Genomic DNA, 21,639 nt, shown 5'->3' with positions numbered 1-21,639 from the left:
AACTATGCTATGGGGATTGAAAAAAAAAAGAATATAATGTATGCAACGTTTGGCTACCTGACTACTAGTTTTCTGTGATACTGTATTTGTAAGTGTATCATTGTGGAAAGTATTTCTAATTACAGACTTACTAAGAAAATTCAAAAACTAACTGGATGGTTACACCTAGAGAAATTTATTTAAGTTGACTTGGATCTACCATTATTTAACAGTATGTCTTCATTAAAGATTAGAGGTGCTCACTGTAAAGATGTCATGATACTTTAAAAGGATTACAGTGATCATTGTTTAAATGGTATTTAATTTTTAAATGTTAAACTTTTATACCATTTTAAAAGAACTTCATTTTCAAGTGTTTTGAAAGTGAGCATATATGTGTTTTAAGTATTCCTCAGATATATCTCTAAGTGAAGATTATTTTAAGTTGTTTCTATTATAAACCACTTTTCATGTGGTTTCAATATCTTGCATTATATTGTTATTATTATTATAGTTTATGCAGTTATTAGCAAATGGACTTTGGTTTCCATTCTCCTTTCTTTTAAGAATTTTTTCAGGTGGCTGGGTATGGTGGTGTGCACCTGTAATCCCAGCACTTTAGGAGGCCGAGGTGGGAGGATCGCTTGAGCCCAGGAGTTTGCGACCAGCCCAGGCGAAATAGTGAGACTCTGTCTCTACAAAAAATTAGGCCGGGCACAGTGGCTCACGCCTGTAATCCCAGCACTTTGGGAGGCCAAGGGGGCGTATCACCTGAGGTCAGGAGTTCAAGACCAGCCTGGCCAACATGGTGAAATCCTGTCTCTACTAAAACCCTGTCTCTACTAAAAATACAAAAATTAGCTGGACATGGTGGCAGGTGCCTGTAATCCCAGCTACCCAGGAGGCTGAGACAGGAGAATCACTTGAACCTAGGAAGTGGAGGTTGTAGTGAGCCGAGATTGCGCCACTGCACTTTGTTGCCTGGGCAACAAAGAGTGAAACTCCATCTCAAAAAAAAAAAAAAAAAAAAAATAGCTGGGCATGGTGGCGTGCACCTGTGGTCCCAGCTACTCAGGAGGCTAAGGAAGGAGAATCACTTGAGCCCAGGATGTCAAGGCTGCAGTGAGCTATGTTCACACCGCTACATTCCAGCTTGGGCAATAGAATGAGACTTTATCTCAAAAAAAAATCTCTTCAGGGAATTGATAGACAAACGTGAGCGCACGCACACACGCAGCAAATAGCAAAATAGAAATCACAGTACTGGTTTATTTATCAGTAGTTAAGTAGTTGTGGTGTATACCACTTTCATCACCAAGTTAGGACATAACTGATAAAAGCTAAATTGGGTAATGTGGCTTAATCCAGAAAGTTTAAGTGATGGTTCTTGTTCCTGCCCTTGTGTCCATCATCTCATATACTTAACCAGTTGCAGAGCAGACAGTTCATTTCAGCCATCCATTCAGAAGCGGAAGAGGATGGCTGGAACTGCTAAGGCAGGCCCTGCCTTAGTCTAAATCTTGGAAAGAGATATGAAAAGCAGCAGAGGCCACACTGCATGTATGCACTGACCTGTGGCAGTACCATGTTCCTGACTCCAGTGGAAAAAAAAAAAAAGAAAGATACAATATGAATATTACACATTTGTTCAAAGCCATAGAAAGTACCACACCAAGAACGAACCCAAATGTAATCTGTGGACTTTGGGCAATTATGATGTGTCAACATAGGTTCATTGATTGTAACACATGTACCACTCTGGTAGGGGATGGTGATAATGAGGGAGGCCATGTATGTGTGGGGGCACAAGGAGTATATGGGAAACCTCTGTACCTTCCTTTCAATTTTGCTGTCAACCTAAAGCTGTTAAAATATCTTTTTAAAAAAAATTAAATTAAAAAAACACGACAGTGAATGCCATGCTTTTACCCAGCAGATTCACAATAATTCCTATAGGAATCCATTTAAGAAAGGGTTGAGAATGTGAAATGATGGATATGTTAATTTGTTTCACTGTAAGAACCATTTTACTATATACTAATATCATATTTTATACCTTAAATATACACAATAAAATTTATTTTTTTAATAAAGGGGTGAGAAAAGGGTCTCAGAAATGTAGAATAAAAGTTCTCTCCTGTAATGACTTGAAGTGAAGGGTAAAAATGTCCACTTCCCAGCCCCTTTTCAACACACAGTTTTGTTACCCACATGAAACTCTTTTTATTTCACTGCTGGAGCATATGAAATCTGTTCTTTAGACATTAGTTTCCATTATTTTGGGGACTTTGGTGTTATCAGTAGTGATTATGGTATATTTACTTTTAGTTACCAAACTTATGTGCTAGTCATTACCTTTGTGTTGTTGTTGTTGTCCAACTTTGACACTTGTCCTGCAGCTAAAATAAAAAATAATCATTTTTGAAAAATATTTTAAAAATATGAAACTGTAGGCCAAGCACGGTGGCTCACGCCTGTAATCCCAGCACTTTGGGAGGCCAAGGCGGGCAGATCACGAGGTCAGGAGATCGAGACCATCCTGGCCAACGTGGTGAAACCCCATCTCTACTAAAAATACAAAAATTAGCTGGGCATAGTGGCATGTGTCTGTAATCCTACTCGGGAAGCTGAGGCAGGAGAATCACTTGAACCAGGGAGTCAGAGGTTGCAGTGAACTGAGATCGCGCCACTGCACTCCAGCCTGGTGACAGAGCAAAACTCTGTCTCAAAAAAAAAAAAAAAAAAGAAACTGTATATTCAATATAGAAAATTTAGGAAGTATGAAAGAAGAAGAAATAAAAATTACACCATTTTTCCATGTAGTAACAGCTACCATAATATTTTGATGTGTATTGTTTTCTTTTTTAAAAAGTATAGTTTTTAGTTCGTTTTGTGAAGTGTGATCTTACTGTAGTCACAGTATTATATCCAAATTTTTCACTTAACATTATATTGTAAACATTTTCCAAATAATGTTTCTTGAATATATCGCTGCATATGTTGCATCATGTATATATTATTGGACAGAAACGTTGTTTCCAATTTTGCCACTATAGATATTATGTATATTATTGTGTATGTTAAGAAGATATTAGCATTTTCTTCTTAAAGCATTTCTTGTATTTTGGAGTTTTTCCTTATAGCCCTAGAAGTAGGATTACTGAAAAATTTAAGGCTCTTGATACATATTAGGAGATTTTTTTTTTCCCAGTGGGTTATAGCAATTACCATGCTGCTGACAATATGTAAGAAAACTGAATTCACCACACCTCACCATTTTTTTTTTTTTTTTTTTTTTTTGAGACGGAGTTTGACTCTGTCGCCCAGGTTGGAGTGCAGTGGCGTGATTTCGGCTCACTGCAAGCTCCGCCTCCTGGGTTCACGCCATTCTCCTGCCTCAGCCTCCTGACACCTCACCATTTTTTATTCTTGACCTCATTATGACTCCTCTATCCTTAGTATTAGAGTTGGGTATGGTCACTTGGTATGTGTATTCATTTCCTTCAACAGCATTAATTCTGTTTCTATTTTTTCACATTGCCAAGAGTGGATTCAGGGACAGTGCTGGATGCTGGTTGTGGAGTTAACTAGTAGGGGCTAAAGTCTTTTCATATAAAGGAGACAGAGTAGCCCTAATGCTCTTCTTTCAGCTTCAAATCCGAAAACATGAATCCAGTTAGTGGATTTTATGTAGAGAATGATGGGGACATTTGGGGAATCATGCCCTAAGAGAAGTGATTGAAAAAACTATGAATTAACTTTATATCCATAATAAAGTTAACATGAAGAAGTAGAATTATTTTGTGTTGCTGTAGTAAGCAGAAATAGTATCAAGGGATTAGAGAAAGACAGTGGTTTCACTTAATATTGATAACCATTGGAAATGAACCAGACTCTTTTCATTAGTGATTTCCCACATATTCATACATTGGTAACATTTAAGCCATGCATCCTGTGGGCTCTGCCAGCTCCTAAGTTAGGTCAGTGTTAATCCCTGCCATGGAATGGGAAGAAAGAATTAGAGTAATTTACCTCAGCTGGTATGTTTTTTAAAATGTTTAAGGGAATTTGAGAGTACGAAGATTCGTTTGAATTAACTGGCTTTGCTAAACTACAGATAGTGGAGAATATAGGAAGAAGCTATGAATAATATCCAGGGACATAGTATTTGAATGATAAATTCATTGTTTTTATTCATATGTGGTAATAAGGGAAAATTATGTTAAGATTAGGAGAGGAAAGGAATCTGATAAGTTTGTGTCATCTCCTTGAAGGACAGAAGGCTTCGTGGGGCATTAAAATAAAACAAAAAATACCTTCTCTCCCTAAGATTAATGGTACCTTCCAAAGGAAATTAAGTAGTAGTCATATACCTGTGAGGAAAAGCATATTGAGACTAAAGATAGAGTGTACCTGCATAATATAGAGGGGGCAGGGAAGATAGACATGGACATTTTTGAGACTCCAAAAGGGACTTTATCTAGGATATGGAGTTAATAAATATTTTGGTAATTGCTCTTCGAAACAAAACAGTTGTTCTAAAATATGTTGTTATAGGGAGATTGGTGGACGGCTCCTCATGGTAGAAACTCGACTTGCAAATGATCTGGCTGAGTTTGAGGGAGACTTTTCCTTGGAAGGACTTTGTCTTTGGAAAACAGCATTCTCAGCAATGACTCAAAATCCAAGGCCAGGGTCACCCCTTCGCAGTGGCCAAGGAGTTGTCAATAAAGGGTCAAGTAATAGCCTTAAGATGGTTGAAGATAAAAAAATTGTGATTATGCCTTGCAAATGTGCCCCAAGTCGACAACTGGTTCAAGTGTGGCTTCAAGCCAAAGAAGAATACGAACGTTCCAAGAAACTGCCTAAACCCAAGCCAACTGGAGTTGTAAAATCTGCTGAGAACTTTAGCTCTTCAGTTAACCCAGATGACAAACCTGTAGTGCCTCCAAAAATGGATGTAAGTCCACGTATACTCCCCACTACAGCACATACCAAGGAGGATGTTGATAATTCTCACATTGCTTTACAAGCACCAACCACGGGATGTAGTCAAACTCCAAGTGAAAGTCACATGCTGCCACCAGTTGCCTCTGCAAGTGATCCCGAAAAAGATGAAGATGATGATGATAACTATTACATTAATTATAGCTCCCCTGATTCTCCAGTAATTCCCCCTTGGCAACAACCAATATCCCCAGATTCCAAAGCGTTAAATGGAGATGATAGACCCTCATCACCAGTAGAGGAGCTGCCTTCATTGGCTGTTGAGAACTTCTTAAAGCCAATAAAAGATGGTATACAAAAAAGCCCCTGCAGTGAGACTCAAGAGCCTCTAGTGATATCTCCAATTAATACTAGGGCAAGAACTGGGAAATGTGAATCACTTTGCCTTCATAGTACACCAATCATACAGAGAAAACTTGTGGAAAGGCTTCCTGAAGCAACTGGCCTTAGCCCATTATCAACAGGTAAGTGTACAAATAACAGGAAGTCTCCATAATTGTTCTTGAGAAATAGAAATGAAGATAACATTAGACTGTAATGAAAATCAGAGCTTTTTAAATGAAGGTATAGCTCAGCAAATATTTTTTGTCATGTCTTAGAAAGTCATCACATGGCAACTCTGTCTTTCTGCTGTGAAATCTGCTTATATTTGCTTCCATCCTGTCTTGTGGGTGAAATGCAGGAGCCCTCTCAAAAGGCTTATCTTCTCAAGTTGACTTTCCTGTTGGCTTTTATACATATCCAGGTCTCCCACATTTTAAAACAGAAACAAAAAACCTGCCTTGACCTCACGTCTCCAGCCAGCTTCTACTCTTTCTCCTCCCCTTCAAAGCCAAATTTCTTTAAAGATTTATCTAATTTGACAACTCCAGTTATTTACCTCCTACTCATTTCTCAGCCCACTCTAAACTGAATTCTGCCCCTGTCATTCTACATTATAGCTCTTGTAAAGATTCCCAGTAAACTTACAGCTAAAACCAATAGATGTTCCTGAGTTTTATCATATGTCCTCTAAGCAGCCATTTTCTTGTTGACCCTACTTTCCTTCTTGGAGCTTCTCCACTTGGCTTTCCTCCTATTTCTCTGTTTTTTTCCCACTTGATTTTCTCATTATTCGCAGTTGTTATCTAAATGTTGGAGTTTATTAAGGCTTGATCTTAAGCCTTCTTTATATCTTTCTCTAAATGATCTAATTCCTGTCCACAGGATTACTACAGATAACTCACAAATTTATATTTCCAGTTCAGATCTCTCTTTTAAGCTCCAGAATACTATATCCAACTACCTGTCTGACATTTCCACTTGAATGCTAAATGGCACCTCAAGATTAGTATTTTAAAAACCAATTCACAATCTCACCGCATACATTCACCACCACTTCCGCAACACACTTACATATACATGCCTCCACATAAAAACCCATCTGGCCTTCTTTCAGTTTTCCTTATTTCAATGAATAGTGCCATCATCTCTCAGTTACACAAGTCAGAAACATAGAATTTATTTTTAACACTCACCTCATTCCCTCACTACCCACCTTGTAGTTTCTAGTCCCTAACCAAGCCTTATCACTTGTTTATCTCCTAAGTAACCCAGATCTATCTACTTTATTGTACTTCTTCCACCACAACCTTAGGCCAAACTGTCATCATCTCTTGCCTGGGTTCCTGCACCAGCCATTTTATCTACTCTTAGTACCTTCCAATTCTTTTGCACAGTAATCAGGGAAAAATCCCCACTCTGCTCTTGGTTAGTTACTACTCTCTTCAGATTTTACTTCCAGGAAACCTTCCCTAATCTCCTTGACTACATAAAAATTCCCAATTATATTCCCCTTTGTTGTATTAATGCAGTTATAATTTTATTTCTCTAGTATGTTTGATGAATGTCTGATTCTCTCTCTAGACCCCATGAGGGCAGAGATTATGTCTTTTCTTCCTCATCATAGATACTTGATAAATAAGTGAATACATGAATTAAACAGTTCTCTAGGTTAATGACTGAGGTATAAAACTCAGTAATTAAAACATAAACATATTTAAAATACAAAATGTCAAAATGTTATTTTGGTTGGTATCAGAGGTTTGAATTTCATTTTTAAATTATGAAATTCTGGGGGGAATTCATAGGACAGCACCCACAAGTGGTACTTAAGTGTTCAGAACAACAAAAGGTTTTTTAAAAACCAGAAGCAGGTAATTTTGATATACATGTTAAATATTAAATTTCTTTCTACAGAACCAAAAACACAGAAGTTGAGTAATAAGAAAGGAAGTAATACTGACACTCTTAGAAGAGTACTGTTAACACAAGCAAAGGTAACTATACTAAACATTTTTAAAGATCAGTGGAAGATCCAGTCTTTTTCCTAGATTTCAGTTAGATAATTGTTAACTTTGTCTCAATTAAAAAATTTTTGTTACTTAAATTTTTGCATCATTATTTGCATATCTTTGAGACAACAAAAATTTGCCTTTTTTTAGTTTTTTTTTGTTGTTGGGATCTAAAAGATTCTTATATGTAAATACAAATATTACAGAGAAAGTGAATATGATAGCCAAAATGTGGATTATGAGGATACAAATACATTAACTGATTACTGGCAAAATCAGAACAATCCAATGACAGCAGAGCTCAAGTAAGTGATTTTTGATCCCACCAAAAATATATCCTTTTTCTTGGTTTATTACTTTTTTCTAAAATATAACCTTATTGATTTTTTAAAATTTATTTTACTAAGTAGCAAAAGAAAGCAACATTATTTACTACTGAAACTCTGGAAAGTCACAAATGTCTTTATTCAAATACTAAAAATATGACAAAACTTAGAGTTATATGGTTATGTGAAAGAAATATACATTAGACATGCATCCTTGGAAATATATGCTAGAAATCACTTATATATTGGCCACTTCTTATAAATGTCATTAACTACATAAAATATATTTTAGTATTTCTGAGATTATAAAACTTTTTAAACTTTCATTTATAAAATACTATTGAATTACAAGCTATATTAAAAATACTATATCAGTGTGTTGTGAACATAACACTTTGGAGAAAACAGTTAAAGATTTAGAAATTGGAAAAAATAATTTTGTAAGAAATGGAAAGATTCCATTTTTTTCTGAATCTTTGAAGATTATTTACATTGTTTTATTTAATTCATCTTTCAGACACATGTTATATTAGGGTAAAATACAAATCACTGTTTCAAATCTTTTACAAACTTTAGCCAAAGTAGTTGGAAATATATTGATTGCTTGCTTGTCTTACTTCCAAGAAAGGTCAAGATAAATGTCCATGTGGTATAAATGTCAACTCCCTACAAAACTATTATTTTCAGTATTGGGGGCTTCTGAACTGAGAGATAACATATGGTTTGCTTATATTTCTACATGTATCCAGTTCTGATCTCTTTGTTAGCATGAAAATGACATTAATAAAATACAGTTTGTTCTTGAACTTAGAGATGATATTAGTTTACCATTTATTACTAAACACATAAAGCATAGTATCTGAGAATAAGTAATCAAAAGAAAAATGATTGCTCACATATCCTTTTCTGGCTGTGTGTGTGTGTGTGTGTGTGTTTTTTTATAGAATCAATTTGCAGCAGTAAATACCCCACAGAAAGAAACTTCTCAGATTGATGGACCATCTTTAAACAATACTTACGGTTTCAAAGTCAGCATACAAAACTTACAGGAGGCAAAAGCTTTACATGAGGTAAAACTGCAACAGTAAGGACACATACATTGGTTCAATTTAACTCCTGTTTTATTCTATAAAACAAGCATGGAATTTTTTTAACGAGGGAGGAATATATTGAATTCTATTCTGTTAATCTTCATCTTGTTCTCATTTTACTATTTTGTATATTTACATGTTTATGTACAATACATAAACTTAAAGCATTTAAGTTGCTCAGACTGCTTTGTGATTTCATATCTTTCACAAATCTCATAATTGAAATTCAGCTTATGGACATTAAAATAAGAAAAGATTTTTGGGAGGTGGAGGTGGGACGATCCCTTGAGTCGAGGAGTTTAAGACTATCCTGGGCTACATAGGAAGACCCTGTCTTTACCAAAAAATAAAAATATAAAATCAGATGAGCATGGTGGCACGCACCTATAGTCTCAGCTACTTGGGAGGCTGAGGTGGGAGGATCACTTGATCCTGGGTGTTCGAGGCTGCAATGAGCTGTGATTGCGCCACTACACTCCAACCTGGGCTACAGACAGAGCAAGACTCTGTCTCTTTGGGGAAAAACAAAAAAAGAAGTAAGTCTGTATTTTGGGGATTATTATATTAAGATGTTATATCACATCTGAAATGTGATATTTACTTGTATTTTCTGTTTGATTGGCTCAGTGGATTAGAGCTTGCTACAAAAGAGGATAAATTCATTCATTCGTGTACTCTCTACTTAACCCAGCTATCTTCACAGCACAGGCTGTCTGCCAAAGACTAGGACTTTGCAAAAATATACATCAGCCACAGTATGCCTTGGAAAGAATATGTGAATGGGTCACTGTGAATTTATTTGTATGCGGAAAACAAACTCAAAGCACATATCTGACTGGCAGTAAGATAGAAATTGGAATATATTTTCATTGTTTACACCTGTGCTGTCATATGGTAGCCGCTAGCAGCATGGATATTGAGAACTTAAAATTTGGCTTATACAACTGAAGAACTGAATTTTAAACTTGATTTAACTTTAATTTAGATTTTAAAACATAGTTGACTCAAAGTATGTTTGGAACAACATAGGTATGTAATACTATTTTTTACTCTTAAGTTTTATGAAATTACAGATCAAGTATTTCTGTAGAAAATTTAGCATGCACAGTGAGATATACTAGAAGGGTAAAATACATACTTATTTCAAAGACTTCATGGAAAGAATAATTTAAAATATTTTATTAGTAATTTTAATGTTGATTACATGTTGAAAGGATAATATTTTAAATATATTGGATCAGATCAAAGTGTTTTTAAATTAATTTAACCTATTTTTATTTTTTTAAATGTGACTACTAGAAAACTTTAAGTTACATGTGACTTTCATTATATTTCTATTGGACAATGCTAGTTTTATACGGTCATTTTATGTCTTTGCTCTTAAAGCAGAGGATTAGTAACCACCTTTAAGTTATAATTCAATTTTTAAGTGTGCTTTTTTTTCTCAAGTCAATTCTGTTGTAAACTGTTCTAGAGATTAGATTAACATAAACTGAGGGAAAAATTTTAATACTGTCCTCCTTTGTTCTTCAAATTTGAACTGAGAATTATGTTTTTTTAGAATTAGATCGGAACATAGTCTCTCCCTCATTTATTCATTTGCACATTTTTCTCATTCAACAGCATTCATTCAGTTTCTGTTTTATACCTAGGTCTATACTAGCCCCTGAAGCCTAGATAAATTAAGTGATAAATTCAGTAATACATACCATCAAATGCACACTTGAAATTAGCAAATTTTTAAAAACTTTGTTAAAAATATGTATTAAAGCAAATTTGATAGACTATAGCAAAAAGACGTGTTACATTTGATTATTCTCTTATTTGAAAAGTATACCTTTCTACATTGTCCTAGGTAACCCTGTTTCAGAACTGTGGGCCCTCTGGAAGTTAAAATCACTCAGGAGGTCTCACTGGTTGCTCTGACAGCTTCTTCCTCCCGATAACTGGCTTTCCTCATCTCAAGGCACATTCCAAACTGCCGCCTGGTGGTTGAAACAGGGAATAAACCAAAGAAGAACTCAATACTGTTCTCTTCCTTTCTCTAGGAAATTGTGCTTGTGATATTTTCTCCCTGTTTCCATTACCCTAGGATAATCTCTCTTTCTTCTGCACATCAATACTCAGTGCAGAAGACAAGGGTTGTAATCTTTGTCCCCCTTTCTCACCTCCCTCTTGCCTAGTCACACTCACTAAATCTTTCAAGCCATGTCTTTATATAGTTTGCTTTAAAAAAAAATACCCTGTAAGCACAGTAATGCATTTTGTTATCAAGGAATAGAAATGCAAATTTTGACTGTGAAAATTTGATCTAGTAAACAAAAATCAACCTCTAAGACCCTTTTAACCTAAAATTGTTTTCAGTCTTCATGTCTTTTCATATGTTCATCCTTTTCTTTTTTTTTTTTGTTTTTTGTTTTTTTTTGTTTGAGACATAGGCTCACTCTGTCACCCAGGCTAGAATGCAATGGCACAATCTCAGCTCACTGCAACCTCCGCCTCCCAGATTCAAGCAGTTCTCCTGCCTCAGCTGGAATTACAGGCATGCGTCACTACACCCGGCTAATTTTTGTATTTTTAGTAGAGACGGGGTTTCGCTACATTTGCCAGACTGGTCTCGAACTCCTGACCTCAGGTGATCCACCTGCCTCAGCCTCCCAAAGTGCTGGGATTACAGGCGTAAGCCACCGTGCCCGGCCTTACATGTTCATCCCTTTCTAATGAAACTGGTTGTTTTGTTTTATTTGGGTTTGTGGGAGGAGTTTTCCATTTAAAAATTTTTTATTTACTAAATTAATGCATGCTTATTGTTAAAATTAAGTTCTGAAGAGTATGCATTTAAAAGTAAAAGTTTTTTTCCCTTAGCTCTCCATTTCATGTGGTTTGATTTTTTTTAATACTAATATTTTAAAGTAGAAACAGCAGTATATGTTTCTGAGGAGAGTGGTAGATTTGTATTTGTTTTATTATTATGCCTTATACATGCATGATTGATGTTCTTTATATTTTAAAAAGTACTTAGTGGCCAGGCACGGTGGCTCACACCTGTAATCCTAGCACTTTGGGAGGTCGAGGCAGGAGGATTGCTTGAGGCCAGAAGTTTGAGACCAGCCTGAGCAACATAGGCCCCATCTCTACAGAAGGTTTTATAAATTAGCCAGGCATGGTAATATGTACCTATAGTCCCAGCTAGTAAGAAAGCTGAAGTAAGTGGATCACTTGAGCCCAGGAGTTCAGGGCTGCAGTGAGCTGTGATCACACCACGGCATTCCAGCCTGGGCAACAGAGAGAGACCCTGTCTCTAAAAAAAAAAAAAAAAAATTTAACAAATTTACAATGAGCACATGCAATAGTATATATACCAAAAATACTCAATCAGGACAAAAAAATTTGCAATGAAAAGTAAGCTTCCCTCCTACTTTAGGCTAGCAGTTTCTTTCCCCCAAAGCAATAACTATGTCTACATTTTTATGTCGCTTTTCAGAAATTTTCTATGCATGTACTTCCATTTTTTCATGTATAGAAGTTTACTATATTTACTGGTTCCATGTATCAGTGTATTATAGTGATCTTTTTATATCAGGACATATAGATCTGCCTCATTCCCTTGAAAATGTTAAAGGTTACAGAATATTCCATTGTGTGTATCCTTTATGGATACCACATAATTTATGTAACCTGTCCCCAACAAGTAAACTTTTAGTTTTTTTCCAGTCTTTGGTATTCTCAAGTAAACATCCTTGTGTGTATATTTTGTCTACATGTATGAGTGTATCTACCTCTAGGATAAATTTTCAGGAGTAGGATTGCCACATCAATGGATTTTAATTTTGACAGAGATTTACCAAATTCTACTCCTGTCACTAGTGAGAGACTTGAATTTATATTTCTTCAACAGTTTGCATGCAAGATAAATACAAAACACAAATCCTTTGTTAAATTTATATGATCTGAATAATTAACAATATTGAAACAATTATCTGTTTTCCATTGTCAGGTACATGTACATGATAAAAAGATGAGGTATAATTCTAGCTATAATCATGAATTCAACCTATATTTTGTTTTTCTTATTTACTCTGTCTTGATTTTAGAAAGAAAACTAAGAATTACAGTTAAAAGTTTATATTGGCATAGAAAAATAAGCATGAAAAGCAAATATTAACATTTTTTGTATTACATTTTAAAGAGAAAATGTGCATGGGTAAAAATCTGGCTGTTGTGTAGTTGATACCATAACAGTTCTTTTTTTTTTTTTTCCAGGAAAAACTATAATTAAAAATATGCCTAGTGTATGCAAAAGTCTTTTTAAGTAGCCCTCAAGTAGTAGTGAATTAATTGGTAGGAAATTTGAATTTTAAAAAAGCTCTCTTTTTATTTTAAACTACAGGTAAAACTATATAGTTTAGCTAACTACATGAAGAGTAAACGTGACAGACTTTGGTTTCAATGTATAACTACTTGGACTAGTCATTCTCCTTCTCAAACAGGAATTGAGAGATCCTGCATATATTTGAGAAAAATAGTCTAAATATTGTCATTGAGAGCAGATTTTCTGAAATAACATCATGAATTGATTTAATCTAATCTTGGGATTAAAAATCTTTCATTTTATTCTATGGAGTGCTGAGCTGTGACTTTGTCCTTTATGTCCATTTTTTCTGTAATCTTACATACATATTTCCCTAGAGCCTTACATACTTCTTTGAGCATGTCTTTAAAAAATGTTTTAAAAACATAGTATTTATTTGCTTTTATAGATACAAAATCTTACCCTAATCAGTGTGGAGTTGCATGCTCGAACTAGACGAGACTTAGAACCGGATCCTGAATTTGACCCAATCTGTGCTCTGTTCTACTGCATCTCATCTGACACTCCACTGCCAGATACAGAAAAAACAGAACTCACAGGTGTAATAGTGATTGATAAAGACAAGACAGTTTTCAGTCAAGGTATTGTCCGTTTTTATTAATGATATACCTGCCCACTCTAGGATGAACCTTTTAATGGGGAATTCCTGTGCTGAAGATCTAATCTAAGCAAGCATGATGACTCTTTTCTAAAATGTTTGCTGAGGGGGGGTAGGAGATTGTGTATAACTTTGTCCTAGATTTATTATTCTTACTTGAATTAGTCAGAAACAGCCAGGCACAGTGGTGCCTGCCTATAGTCCCAGCTACCTGGGAGGCTGGGCAACAGGATTGCTCGAGCTCAGGAGTTTGGGGCTGTAGTGCACTATGATTGTGCCTGTAAATAGCCACTGCACTCCAGCCTGGGTAACATAGCAAGACCCCATTTATTTATTTATTTTTTAAGTCAGAAGCAATGCAATATAAATATCTCAATATTTATAATTAGCTTATATAATTTGTTCTAAGTATTATTTTATAAAAATACTTATTACTAATACAGAGTCCACATTATTATGTATCCCTAGATTAGGTGCACAGTCTTCCTTATGTATGCATATGCAGGTATTTTCCTGCTGATAGAGGGTTTATCTTACCACTATAAGTTAATGGTTCATAAGATACTTTTAAGATATATTCTTACTTTGCTTATATCTCTTTATCTTTCTTTCTAAATAATATACTTCTGGTTCAGAGGTTCTTCATATAGAATGCCATATAAGGCATTTTATAAAATACCTACTGTCCCTCTGCAGCTTTCAGTGGTCACCATTACAAGTGAATTCAGTCCACTGAGGAGGAAGTCTTAGCACAGAATACAACCATATTAAGAATTTGCAATTTATTCAGTGATGTGCTTGAGCTGACACATACCAGCTCACAAGCCAGTTCTTGGATTTTCATGAATTTTTCAAACTATTTGCTGTCACTTTGGCAGTTGGAAATCAGTCATAGGGTGGGGGAGGGGTCCTTACATCATGAAATAGGCCAGCACTACAAATTAAGGCTTTCTTTTTTTTCCTACAGAGGTGGTGGTTAAGCATTTTCATCATACCAGAGATTAAAATGTCCTGTGCTAAGCAAAGCTCTCCTGCTAGGAAGAGTAAAGACAGAAACAAAGTAATACAGTTTCTTCACAAGAGATATGTTATTTATTTATTATTTATTTATTTTGAGATGGAGTCTCTCTCTGTTGCCCAGGTTGGAGTGCAGTGGCGCGATCTCCACTCACTGCAAGCCCTGCCTCCCGGATTCACGCCATTCTCCTGCCTCAGCCTCCCAAGTAGCTGGGACTACAGGCGCACGCTACTATGCCTGGCTAATTTTTTGTATTTTTTGGTAGAGACGGGGTTTCACCATGTTAACCAGGATGGTCTTGATCTCCTGACCTCCTGATCCGCCCGCCTCTGCCTCCCAAAGTGCTAGGATTACAGGCGTGAGCCACCGCACCCAGCCAGTGATATATCATTTTGTAGGGAATTTTGTGAATGCAGCCTTTTCAGAAGAATAGCTGAAAATACAAAATTTGAATTTTCAGTTGTATATTAAACTAAAAAATCTTTTGAGAGTTTTTTAAAGACATTGGGTTAGTTATGTTTTTACTTGGGGGGATGTTTTCTTAATTTGAAATATTTCAGTAGTACAATTTTACTTAAAAGTAAGGGATAATATTACTTTTATATTATGAAGGTATATTATTATATAATGTTATATATAATAGACATTTTGTTTATTTTTTAGATATCAGATATCAGACTCCATTACTTATTAGATCTGGAATTACAGGACTCGAAGTCACCTATGCTGCTGATGAGAAGGCACTTTTTCATGAAATTGCAAATATAATAAAGAGGTATTGTTTTGTATATCTGATTTTTCCAGTTTTTATTCAGAGAGTCGTTTCATGCTATTGCAGGTAATAGTGAAGATAAAAGTAAAGATAGGAAGAAAGCGAATCCCTTCCTATGACCCTTGAAAGCAGAGTTACTCTTGGAAAGACTTTATACTCACCTCCCACCACCATCACTATTTTCATCAGACAAGGGATAGGAAAAGCAGTGTTCTGTTCACAAGATTGAGGGGCCAGTGAAAGACAAATATTTGTTTAGCCTCTAACTAACTTCCCAGTTGTACTTGAGGTTGGTTTTTCTGTGGTGCTGAAATAATGGAGAACTGTATAAAGTTCCATTGTGTTATTCATTAACTAGGTTTCTACCTTGGGAGCCAGCCACCATTTCAGTACCTTTTTTTGGTTTGTTTTTTCTTTCTTAAAGTTTTCTGAGTTCCAAACAAGCCAGTATTTTCAAAAAGCTTTGGGATGCATTCTGTGTATAAACTTATCTGTTCATAAATGTAGGACTATCTATTACATACTCTTGTGCACAGAGCTCCTTAAAAAATGTCTTTTGACCATTTGGTAGTTGGTCCTCAGATTGATAGTAGAATCTTGTCCAAGTTTATGAAAAAAAATTTTTAACAAAAATATTTTAATTTAAAAATAAAATCATTAAGTGGATCATTTGCATTTTCTCAAGAGTGTAGCTCTTGGTAGCCATGGACTCTCTTATTAAATGCTTCACTTTGTAGAAACTTAAGGATTCTGCCCATTGCTAGGTTTAGGGTTTTAGATGCCTAAAGCAAGATAGAAAACATTCTTTGGATCCTGATGTACAGATAAAAGCTGTCCATGAGCATGTTGTTATACTCACCCTTTTTTGTTTTGCTTATATAGTTGAACTTCATCCTATAAAAACAATCAGTATTCTACATGAAAGATTAAGATGATGTTCTACAGACTTGTTATCAGATTGAATCCCATTCTGAGAATTAGAAAACCAAAACGTGTTTTCTACAAAACAAAATTAAATGACAGAGCATCAAAAGTAGTATGCTACTACCCACGACTCTATGAAGGAAAAAAAGTATTTTTACTATTTATAGCACTGGTGACTAGATAGATTCCCATCTATTTGAGTCTTGTCATTGTCAGTCCTACCTTTTATCTTCTCACAGAGGTTGTCATCAACATGTCAGATGCTTTCAGTATCCACACTTCTTTTATTTCTGCAAGCAACTCAGAAAAAGAAATATGTAAGAGTTTCAGTCAATACTATTTTGTATACCAGCACATGTCCAGTAATGTCCCTGGGCTTGTATGCTTGCCTTTTCCTTGTTAGGTATATTCCCAACGATAGGATTACCTGCCAACATTGAGAATTTTGTTAGCCATTTGCAAGTATAATAACTTTCTTAAATGTCCATAAAATGAAATGTACTAGTAATTAAGGAAAATGGGGTAAACAAAACTGTCATAAAAAGAAAAATGCTTAAATGTCAACTTTTCAATTCTATAGTGTTCTTTATATATTAGTCCAAACAACCCTGCAAAAAGATTGATTATTTCATTCTTTCACCCTATTTGTTGTGTACCTACTCAGCACAGCCTTTGGAGTGAGCCAGCCCTGTGTTTCTGTCTTGAATAAGTTGCTTAACTCTCTCAGCTTTGTTTTCCTAATCTGTAAAATGGGTAGATAATGCACATAGAACTCTTAAACTCATGTCTGGCACATAGTGAGTACATAAATGTTAACTGTGTGTAAGGGGCAGTGCTAGATACTAACTATAAAAATGAATAAAATACATCTTTATTTTTCCATTTTTAATATTGACTTCAAGTGACAAACACAAAAAGTAATATAAAGTGATATTAAACAAGTAAAACCTAATCTATAATCTTGTCACAATCATTTTCCTCTTTCTATATTTCCTTGGACTATTAACTTTACTTTGCCCGGTCTCCCTAACTTAAAAATAACAATGATTCTTCCCTTTTCCTCTTCCCTAAATACTATTACATTTATATTATGTCATATCCATTTAACCTCAGAATTCTTTTTCAAGATGATTCCTTCCCCTCCGTGCCCCTTGCCTCTACTAGAGTACCCTTATCTGTCATGTGTGTAGATGATAGTGAGTTACTTAAAATACTAACTGTGAAGCAGCTTTTTTCTACCTAAGCAAATGAAACCATTTTCCTATTTCTTCTGCTTCTATTTTATCCACAGTTTTGGGTTGTTTTTACCACTAATCCCATCTACCCAACCTTATTCTTTCTGTAAGTTTCAGAAACCTGATAGAATGAATAAAACCCACTAGAAATTGAAGAACAAGTCATCAAGACCTTGTTATTGTCTCCAAATGTTTGTAGAGAAGAAAAATGGAATCCTTTGGCTTTTGAACTTGAAAACAGGTGTTTTTTCAGCTTTAAAAGAGTCTCTTAAGACTAAACATCCTCCAGGTCAAAAAATAAATATATGTAATATATCTGAAAAAATACCTGAAACAACTTTACAATTCTTCTAAAGGGACAAAATCTGTGAAATAAATCTAAGAAGAGAAGTACAGGGTAACTTTTTTCAACAGTCATTTCTGAGCTGTAGCAGTTTATAAAAATAGACAACTTTTTATTTGAGACAAAGTTATTTTCAATACATTATTTTTTTTTAAAAAAAAGTGTACGTAGCCAACTCCCTTAGTTGCCACAACAGAGCAAATAGCTGACTGGAATAAGTCTTGCAATAATAAAATGTTGCATAAATGAGATTCAGATGAAGAAATTAGAAGAACTGTCTTTATAACATTTAAAACAGAAGGGCTGTGTAATCATCTGGCATCCTCTTCATGTCGTCACTGTGTAACTGTGATATGTGATAGGTAACTATGTGATAGGAACTCCAGGAATCTTCCAAATTCTTAAGATCAAGGTCAACTGTGGCCATATTGTAATGCCTATTCTAGCCACTCTGAGTACTTAGCAGACAACTGTGTGGGTTCTGTTGTGTTTGTATGAGAATTCTTCAAGTCTGCGACCCCTGATGATCCTCAGAGTCACTTAATACTTCTGCCCCAATTCTCAAATGTAGCCATTCATTACACAGTTAGTTTTAAAGGGAGATATACTGGACAAGTAGATAGTCTATCTTTGGACTAAGAAGAGTTTAATGAAAGAGATGAAGTCGGTATCAAAGATTTGGTTAAGGGTTTGAGTGTTATGTTGGAAGACTAAACAGAAAGAGTATTAGGATATTTCTCTTTCCTTGAGTGCCCTGGGATCTTTCCGGACTTCCTTTCTGGATATTCATGCTATTGTTGCTTATTGCTTTGCTTCAATAGCTGTTTATTAAATTAAGCCATTTTCTCAGAAATGTCAACCCTATTTGTATAGAGAAAAGCACATAAATAATATGTTTATTATCTTTTTCTCCTAACAAGTTTGAAGGCTGCTTAGCAAGTCTGTGGTATAACAATGGATTATGAACAGATCACCAGATATTAAAATTTATACTACAGAATGTACTTTCATAGGGCCTTTAGGGAATAGGAAAATGTAAAAGTATGCTGTTGCAGAAGTTCGAACCTAGTTCTTTTGACATCAGCCACTGATATACTCCAGAATTAAAAATCAGAAAACATTTATTGTGACATTCCAGTTTTTATTGACTAGGTAAAAACAAAAGCCATTCCATACCCATTTTTAGAAGACAGCTATGGAATTATGATAAAATATTAACATATTGGTTCTAAAAGCAGATCTGGTGATCTGGTCATGATCCATTGTTATGCCAGACTTGCAGAGTAGCCATAGATAGCTTATATCCGTAAATTAATGTAGTCTAATACTGTAGACATTGGCTGAGGCTTAGGGTATTAAATGCTGTAAATTGGACAGGCTGCACATCTCACAATTTAGTGTTTCATGAGTAGTTAGGTAAAACTCAACGATTTAAATTTTTGTGATATTTCACTTGGCTTTTTGGCATTTATAAAGAACAAGATAATGCTACTAATTGATAGAGCTACTTACTATAGTTTTTGCTCTCAAAACTTATAACTATAATTAGTTCCTCTCTCTCCCACACAATTTTCCACTCGAAATAAACTTTCATATTTATAGCTAAACATTTCTCTATGGTGGTCACAACATGGAGGTTCTAAGAGGAGCCACAAAGAGGCTCCTTCTGGATTGGACGCAGGTGATCGGTTCAGTTTTGCCAGTGAAGCTCTGACCGCGAGGAGCACATTTTTCTTCTAGATTCTGATGTTTACCTTCCCCACCTTAATCCCACCTCTATTAATATTTCATTCTTCCATTAAATTGAATCACCATCCTTTTAAATTTAAAGGACAAACTTGTCATTACTTAGGCCTTATTTTATGTGAGAACTAAATCATTACTAAAATTAAGTGAGAAAAGGAAGGCATTTTCATTTTTCTTTCTCAGCATTAAAACTGTTTAAGGGCAGTATAGATTAGAAGGGTAGATGTGGCAACAGGAATGACCTAGGGATCTTTTTCAAAATACCATACCCACACACACCCTCACACTTCACCTTCCCCTGCCCACATTATATTCTCATTTGTACTTTTACTCATATACTTCAGTGGCAATGGCCTGCCTTCCACCCCAATTTCCATCAGCCTCTTTTCCCACTTGTATCAAACAAATACACAGTCTAAGTAAAAATTATGTTTACTTTACAAAAGTAGCGTCAAATCGCCTATAATCCCAGCATTTTGGGAGGCTGAGGCAGGCAGATCACTGGAGGTAAGGAGTCTGAGACCAACCTGACCAACATGGTGAAACCTCGTCTCTACTAAAAATACAAAAAGTTAGCCAGGCGTGGTGGGGGGCACCTGTAATCCCAGCTACTCAGGAGGCTGAGGCAGGAGAACCGTTTGAACCTGGGAAGCAGAGGTTGCAGTGAGCTAACATCATGCCACTGCAGTCCAGCCTGGACAACAGAGTGAGACCCCATCTCAAAAAAAAAAAAAAAAAAAAGAAAAGAAAGTAGCTTCAAATCAAGTACTCTTAACCATCCATCTGTTCCTGTATAAAAACTCTGTAGGTACCACTGTATCATCCCTTCTCCATCTGGGAACCGTTAGAGAACATAGGTTTTTATTTTCGTACCTTATATCATGAAGAAACAATTATTCTGGTTAAAGGTTCAAATGTATGGTACTTATATAACTTTTTTTAATTCCTTTTTTAGGTATGATCCTGATATTCTGCTAGGATATGAGATTCAGATGCATTCCTGGGGTTACCTCTTACAAAGGGCTGCCGCTTTAAGTGTTGACTTATGTCAGATGATCTCTCGGGTGCCAGGTATATATCATTGTGAATGTTTTGTCATTCAACTACAGAGCAAATTATAAAGGAAATAAAGACAAAATGTTAAAGAGTACTTATGCTGTAGCCCAATTTTTTAGTACTAAGTTGTGTAAGTTTTAGATATAGCATAATTCCATTGTAGAAAAAATTTAAAATAAAAAATATTCTAGTCTCACTGCTATATATACTGTTAGTATAGTTGTTGGGTTTTTTCCTTTCAGTCACTTTTCATATACATATGTAGTGGTTTTTAAATAATCATACCGTATATTCCATTTTTATTATGCTTCCTTCATCTAGTGTCTTACCACACATATTTTTCTGCATTATGAAATAGTCTTCATAATTATTATGAAGCTACATAGCATTTCTTTGACTTGTTGTACCATAATTTTATTGTTTGGCTCTGTTTTTTTTTAAATCCATTTTGTTGGTTAAGAAGGACAGGATGGGTTGAGGAACACTAGTAGTTAACTAATCATTGATTTTTATTTGGATATCAGGCTAAAAATATTGCGGAAATTTTGAAGCCCATTCCCCAAAGTTTGATTCTAACTGGAAAAGGGAATAATAATATTCATACCAAAATTATTTGTAGTTTATAATGCACTTTTTAAAACTATGTTTTCTTTATAAACATAGGATTTTTAATAAATTTGTTCCCAAGGGTTCCCACAAGTCTAACTAAAACAAAGTAGTGTATACTTTAGGAAATGTTGAAGCTGGAAGATTCCAGGACAGTAAAGTTTTTTAGCTTTGCAAAAAATTGGAATAAAAAGATCAGGTGCAGTGGCTCACACCTGTAATCCCAACTTTGG

General features: G+C 35.2%; 1 protein-coding gene across 6 annotated transcripts in view; it reads left to right on the top strand.

Moving 5' to 3' along the window:
• The window catches only part of REV3L (REV3 like, DNA directed polymerase zeta catalytic subunit), a 186,639-nt gene that overhangs the window by 113,723 nt on the left and 51,277 nt on the right, over positions 1-21,639 (top strand). For all 6 annotated transcript variants that reach the window (XM_032156767.2, XM_032156758.2, XM_032156806.2 and 3 more), the window contains 6 exons: positions 4,537-5,450; positions 7,225-7,304; positions 8,590-8,715; positions 13,497-13,689; positions 15,388-15,499; positions 20,700-20,815. In XM_032156767.2, the coding sequence (XP_032012658.1) occupies positions 4,537-5,450; positions 7,225-7,304; positions 8,590-8,715; positions 13,497-13,689; positions 15,388-15,499; positions 20,700-20,815 (1,541 nt within the window). The remainder of the gene's footprint in view (positions 1-4,536; positions 5,451-7,224; positions 7,305-8,589; positions 8,716-13,496; positions 13,690-15,387; positions 15,500-20,699; positions 20,816-21,639) is intronic.

This window comes from Hylobates moloch, unplaced genomic scaffold, assembly GCF_009828535.3.
Source record: "Hylobates moloch isolate HMO894 unplaced genomic scaffold, HMol_V3 SCAFFOLD_2, whole genome shotgun sequence".
Lineage (NCBI taxonomy): Eukaryota > Metazoa > Chordata > Mammalia > Primates > Hylobatidae > Hylobates > Hylobates moloch.
This window is presented reverse-complemented; position numbering and strand designations above follow the sequence as displayed.